Here is a 6,688-nt window from a genome sequence, read left to right as displayed (position 1 = left end):
CGTCCCGCGGGCCGGGCAGCGGGGGCCCCTCGGCCCGCGCCTCCGCCGCCGCCATCGCCCCGGCCCGCCCGGCCCCGCGTCACCACGGCAACGGCCCGGCGGGCGCTGCGTCACCGCGGGGCGGGGACAGAGGCCGCGGGCGGGGACAGCGACACGAGCCCCCCCCCCCCCTCCCCATCCCGCTGCTAAGAAGAGCCAGGACACCGCCGAAGTTAGAAAGTCACAATTTATTTCAAATAAACCACGGGCACACCTCTGGCAACCGTCTCCCGGGCGGCTTCCACCGCCCATGCCCCTCTCCGGTGCCTGCGAAGAAAAGCGAGGGGTGGAAGCAGTCCTGTGCCCTCCCACACACCTCAACGCTGTCCCACAACCCCAACCAGACCGGGGCTGAGAAAGGAATTCCCAGAACAAGTGCCTCATTTAAAAATAAAGTTCTATTTTTTACCTGCTTAAAAAGTCTAAAATTTAGAGTGCAAGACTATAGTACAGAAACCTCCTGCTGCCCCAGCTGCGGGCGGGCACAGTGACTTCGCTGCACAGGGCAGCAGTCATGCAGTTTATATATAGTGTCAGTAGAAAACGTTTTGTTACAGTCTGGGAAGCCTGAGGACGAATAGAGATGAGGCAGCCAATGCACTAACGCAAGCGAAGCCCAAATAAAAGAGTACCAGATGCAAGGATGGAGAGGTGTCAGGCTGGCGCAGGAGCTGGAAACAAGTGCAAAAAAGAAAAAAGAAAGCAAACATTCCACGTCTGTAGCAGTAATGCATCAAAGGGAAACTCGTACCTTAGAATTAATGGCTCCTGAGCCACTTTTTATTACCTACACCTATGTAACCTTGCTAACTCAAAGAGGGCCATGTACTTATTAGAGGGGAAAAAAGTGGCCTTTTCTTTTGGTGTTGAGAACCCCCATTTCCTTCCTGTCACCTGCCTCCTGAGCAGTGTCATTCACCTTACACACAGAGCCAGCAGCCCCTGTGCCCTGCACATTTCGTGTTGAAGTCTATGACTTTCTGCACAACACCAGTACAGAAATGGTCCTGCCTGGGGGGCAAGAGCAAGTCCTGTTGTTTTCCCAGAGTATACCAATAGGATCTGTGGGTGCAACGCAGGACTTTCGCCACTTTCAGAAAGAATGTTTTGTTTAAAAATAAATGGAACTGTTGACAAAGCTCTAGCTTCAGAAAATTTGAAAGAATTAGTGGGTGCACTGTGCAATCCTTATTACTGTTCCTCAGCCAAGCATCTCAGCAGCCTGTTCAGTAAGCCTGGCCACAGCTATATGGTCTGGCTTGTCTACAAACAAAGATAAATATTTTGTTGGGGCATAGAAAAGGGAGGGAGGGAAGGAGGCTGGGAGGGAGACAAAACCTCATTCTCATTTAGCTCAAAGCTGGACAGTTATGTAACAGAAGTGAAAATTCTTTGGGATTAGGAAACTCCACATACCTGTTCTGCAAAGGGATTAGGTGTCAAGATAGTTATGTTTAGACAAGAACACCAGCTTTTGTCCTAATCAGTACTTTGCACATTACATTTTTAAAGAACAGCTTAAATATTGGTTCTATTCACTGCAAACTGCTGGGTCCCAGCAAACCTTCCCCCCTCCACTATCCCTTCCCGTGGAAGCAGCATGCCAAGACTTAGCCAATCATTTGGGAAGGGAAGGAGAGACTGACCTCTAGGATATATCATGAGGAGGGCACAGAGAGGCTGCTGCTGGGTGCAGAGTAAGGAATGAAGTCAAGAGACAGTGGCTGGAGCAAGGTCAAATCTATCTCTATGGTTCCAGCCTTGAGGGGAGCCAGAACAGGACAGAGCAGGAACACAAGGAGCCATGGCTATGGAGATCTCTTGCACAGCAAGCAGTGCTGCTCCCAGAAACTGCAGACTCCTTCCCTGCCCTGCTCGCTGGCTCCAGCCATGTCTCCACAAGCCTGCCCTATCCTCAGCTGCTTCTGCTGTAACACTCACTCCACGGCCAGCAGCTCCTCGCAGTGCATTCCCCTGTTCCCTGAGGATAGATCCCACACCAGGAGGGAGGAAGGAAAAGGCCTCTCAGTTTGACATTTTCTGCTGTGTACAACAAGCATGGCCACAGGATTAGCTCCTGTGACAGCTACTCCTTGTTTAAACCAAGTCATCAGTCTTGATAAAATCTATGAGCCCAATTACACCTGCTGCAAATACCTGGGCCACATGTCTCAGGCACATGAAAGAGGCTCCAACAGCAGAGTTAGCTTATTCTGACACACAGGAATTTAGCACTTTTCCCCCCTCCAGTTTAATCTTTATCAAGTGACATTGCATAAGAACAATACAGGGATGCATCAAAGGCAACACTTCCAAATACAGCATGGAAGAGAACCCCGTGAGTTCCCCACAGAGGTGAAAATTTCCTCAGATCAGACTCCAGCTGCACCTTACTGGCTGCAAACAACAAGCTCCTGGTGCAGGTGACACAGATGTCTGTGAAATCCTAATATGTGGCCTGCTTCCTGTAGCAAACAGGCAAGGATCAGCATTTAAGTAACCTTTTTCATGTTAACCCCTACTAAGATGAACTAGGTTTTCATATTTTTATTTTAGTGTATATTTTACATTAGAAAAGAGAATGTTAATAAAAAAGCTCCACATGCTCCTAACAATCAATTTTCTGATAAGTTCCCACCAGCATCAATACTAATATACAAATAAATTAATTTCGCTAGTTAATTTTCTGCCTGGCTTGGTGCAGGCTCTGCACAAGCAGTGCACCAGTATTCAAGTGCCCGTCCACATTGCCAACACCTGCCAGGGAGTGTGTTGTACATAATCTTTCCTCCTCATAATGTAGTGGTGTTCAGTCTCACTTTGATGAATGAGATCAAATTTTCTCAGCCACGCTACCCAGCAGGCACAAATAAACTTTATCAGGCTGCATGGCACTGTTATAACATGGATTCTTTCACTCTGCAAAAGCCCCAAGCCTTGATTAACAACTGTATGCTACTACTCCCTCATCACTCACTTTGGCAATACAACATCCTCCCACAAAAACAAGTAAAGCAAAAAATCTACATGGAAGACCTAAAATTCATCAAATGCAGAATCTGATTTCTCTCAATTTCTCTCAAACTCAAGGCATATCCCCCAATGCTAACATGGTCTGTCCCCTGCAATTCCTCTGTTTGCTTTTGTTTGTGTAGCTGGATTTTGCACAGCTGATATACAAGAAAAAGAGATGTCACATGTGATCATACTGAACCAAGGCCACTGCCGGCACTGTCAGGCCAGACACAGCAGCAGCCACCCTTAACACCAGCCACTCTCCTCATGCAACGCCAACGCTGCAATGCCCTGGTTAAAGGAGCATTGGAAAATCGAGCTGAGACATTTTGTAACCTCCTTCAGTAACTAGGAGGATTTTTGGGTCAGAGGAAGGGAGAGGGGGAAAAGCCCATTAAATTTACAAGCAGATTAAGGAAAAACACTCCACTGCCAATTTATTTTTAAAAAGGGTTGTGTGTTATTCTAAGGTTTGTCTGTATATTTGTACAACCGTTGAAAATTACATGAACTGTAATGATCTAATACTATTAACAGCCATTCAGAAAAAAACTCCCTCCCGTTCTGAAACCATCAAGGGCAGGAGGGAAATGGCCCAGGAAATATGCCAATCTGAGCTCTGGCCTCTAGCCTGGCAGAAACAGAAACAGAACGATAAGAGAACAAACTGGACTAAGAGGTGGTGTTTGCATGTGTCTGACTTGCAAGGGGAGGGGTGGCTTTGTCCTTGGCCGTGTTCTCCCAGAGGCAGTGCCTGCTTATCCCAGTGAAGCTGCCATCACTTCACTCGCTGCTCTCACCCCTGCACTGTCACTTCCTCCTCTCTTATGTGTCATGGAAGTCTTTCAGCAGGGTCCTCCGTCTCTGCTCTGCTATGTGCATCTGATTCTCTAAGTCCTGGTAAAAGAGAAGGTACAAATTGTTAGCACAAGCTCCCTGGAGAAGACCTCATTTTCCTTAGGGAGACACTAAACTCCAGCCTGAGAAGCACCCACCATCACACACTTCATATGCACACTCTGCATTACAAGATCCCAGATCCTCTTCCTTTTTATGTGGCTTCCTCAGCAGTTACCTGACTCCTTCTATGTTTAAAATGCTACACACTTAAGAATCCTGCTTTTCACCAGAAGGCTGCATGCAGTCTCCTCCAGAGTTCTATGGGACTTGTTCCACTTTGCAGGAATCCCTGCAGCCAGCCCTCCCTCCTCTCCCACAAGGCAGTGAGCGCTCTGCTTCTACATCATCTGCTGGCTAAAGGTGGTTTCTGGATCTATTTCTCAGAACCCTCACCTGAGAGCCTTAGTGCTCCTGCAGAAGTGTTAAGCCCAACAAGCAAAATCTGGCCAACAGGCCCAAGCAAGCAGAACACTCACCCCTCTGTCATAGCTGTCTGCTCGCTCCACCTTCCATGAGAGATTTTCAATTTCAGCTTCCAGCTGGGCCTGCTGGTATTCAAACTGCAAAGAGCAAAATTAGAGACATCAACAAGAAACTAGTTTAGTGGAGCAGTTTCATACCACACATTGCACTTGAGGAGCAGACAAATGTGTTCTGCTGACAGCAGAGCTGGCAGAGCAGGTTTGTGTCTCCTCCTTATCCACCTTCACCTAGATGGTGTCACCCCTTCTGGGTGCTTCTTGTGTAAAAACTCCCCAAACTGCATCACACAAAATTTACCTAGTCAGCCTAAAAACACTGCAAGTGACAAATATCTTCTAATTAATTTTATTTTGCCATAAACAGGTCACAAAATGCTCTCATAAGCAGCTCTGCAGGCATAGTGGAGGGGATTGTTAACCACTGCTGAGAGCAGCAACTTGTTCCACTGGCACAGTCAGATCCAGAAGAGAACATCTATCCAAAGCCTTAGAGAACATATGATGCCATGAAGAAAGATTCTGTAACAGGTTTTACAGGACAGCTGAGTCAAAGGAAAATCTCTTCACTGAATTCAAGATTATTTTTGTACTTTTTCAGCCCATGAGATGCACCAAGCCAGCAAGGAACTTACAGCAGGAATAAAAAGCAAAGCTATAACCTGATCCAAGGAAAAGCTGTCCTCCAGCAGCTCTTCACATGAAATATGGCCCACAGCATTGTGATAAATCTTACCAAGAAATAAATGCACACTTCCAGCCTCAAAACATTCTGAATAAATGGCTTGTTAGTGAAAGTGAAGTCCCCTGGGAAAATAATGTACTGTATAAGAGGACAGAGCTGCTGGTCGACTTGAAGAGGGAAGGTGCAAACCCACCTATTTATCCTGTCCTTACCTCAGACTGAGGAGTAATATTTCAGACACTGCCCAGCTCTGGAATTCAGCCCAGCATGCTGCCAGCTATACCCCAAAAAGTTAACAGCAAAAAAAGAACAGAACATCTTACCAGCTTCTTTCTGGGACCAGACTCCATGTAGTAGGCATATGGATATGTGTACTGCAGGGTGTAACGACACTGTCCAAGAGTGGGAGGAAGAGAGAGAGAAAAGGACAGGAGTCTCAGTCTTGGAAGTCAGCACAGTCACATTTATCACTACAGGCTAAGAAGCTACCTCCTGACAACTGGACACTTCCTGGTAGAATTTCCTACACCTTCCTTGGAAGAACTTATGCAGGTCTGTATATTGTGGAGTATAAGTTCACAGAGGTCACTTCCAGATGATTTTTGGTTAGTTCACGTCCTAGACCAGAGGTACTGTCCCACATAACCACAACTCTAAAATTTCCTTCCTTACCTGGTGTTATGAATTTAGCATTCTGGCACGTATTCTCTTCTCTCTGCCAAACAAGATACAATTACCCACCTTTGCAAGTAGTTTTGCAGCATTCTGTAGGTATTGCCAGTCTATCCATGTTCCCAAGTTGTTCATAACTCTTTCTTGGATTTTTTCCTGGATTCGTTGGTATGTCTGTGCCTCCAGCTGTAGGCTTTTATTGTGATTCTCCCACTGCAAGGGGTGGGGAGACAGGGAAAGAAAAAAATGGCATGAGAACAGAGTACTACTGCTGTAAAAGCACAAGCTCTAGCAAGCAGAAATTGGAGTGGGGCAGGAGTCCAGCAAGGCAAGACATGCTGTGGGAAAGAGGCAAGGCAGCACCTCCAGTAGCAAGTGGCAGAGGCTGTAGACAACAGACTGACAGCAGCAAGAGCAGGGAGCAAACCCACCTCCTCCGAGTGGGAATGCCCTCTGGTCACACGGGGACCTTGTGCTAACAAGGGGGAAAGTCATGGTGATTCCTCTACTTAAATGATTTCTATAGGAAGGTCAAGAGTTTAAATTAATATTTGACATGGGCTCAGTGAACTCCAACATCCATGTGCACATTGTAAACATGGCTATTTCCCAAAGCCTGTTGGTCTGGAGAGCCAGGAATGAAGACATTTATTTTATGACAGGACTTGGCTCATGCTGTGAAGAATAAATTCATTTTAATGGGGAAACTGAAATGCAGCAGTATTTAACCTCTACCACATTCTCTTCTAGAGATGCTGTTGTAGAGTTGCTCTGCATGGCCAGGTGCATGGAGCCTGCTGTGTGGACAGAGATGCTCTGATGGCAACTTTAAAAAAATGTGATTACATGAAATTTTAGTAAAACCTTGCTACAGCCAATGGAACTTTGAACATGGAAG

General features: G+C 46.5%; 2 protein-coding genes across 4 annotated transcripts in view; both read right to left on the bottom strand.

Moving 5' to 3' along the window:
- Positions 1-55, bottom strand: part of P4HTM (prolyl 4-hydroxylase, transmembrane) — an 18,090-nt gene extending 18,035 nt beyond the window's left edge. Inside the window, exon 1 of the mRNA XM_042053836.1 lies at positions 13-55. Within this exon, the coding sequence (XP_041909770.1) occupies positions 13-55 (43 nt within the window). The remainder of the gene's footprint in view (positions 1-12) is intronic.
- A 154-nt stretch (positions 56-209) lies between these two features.
- The window catches only part of ARIH2 (ariadne RBR E3 ubiquitin protein ligase 2), a 36,283-nt gene continuing 29,804 nt past the window's right edge, over positions 210-6,688 (bottom strand). For all 3 annotated transcript variants that reach the window (XM_042015629.1, XM_042015622.1, XM_042015639.1), the window contains 4 exons: positions 5,860-6,003; positions 5,442-5,510; positions 4,431-4,514; positions 210-3,951 (listed from right to left, as the gene is read on the bottom strand). In XM_042015629.1, coding sequence (XP_041871563.1) covers positions 3,880-3,951; positions 4,431-4,514; positions 5,442-5,510; positions 5,860-6,003 — 369 coding nt within the window. In that variant the 3' untranslated portion in view covers positions 210-3,879. The remainder of the gene's footprint in view (positions 3,952-4,430; positions 4,515-5,441; positions 5,511-5,859; positions 6,004-6,688) is intronic.

The sequence above is a fragment of the Corvus kubaryi genome, unplaced genomic scaffold, assembly GCF_017639235.1.
Source record: "Corvus kubaryi isolate FWS band 111438036 unplaced genomic scaffold, C.kubaryi_AGA036_p1.0 136, whole genome shotgun sequence".
Classification (NCBI taxonomy): Eukaryota; Metazoa; Chordata; class Aves; order Passeriformes; family Corvidae; genus Corvus; species Corvus kubaryi.
Note: the sequence above shows the minus strand (reverse complement) of the source record. Positions and strands in the feature narration are given on the sequence as shown.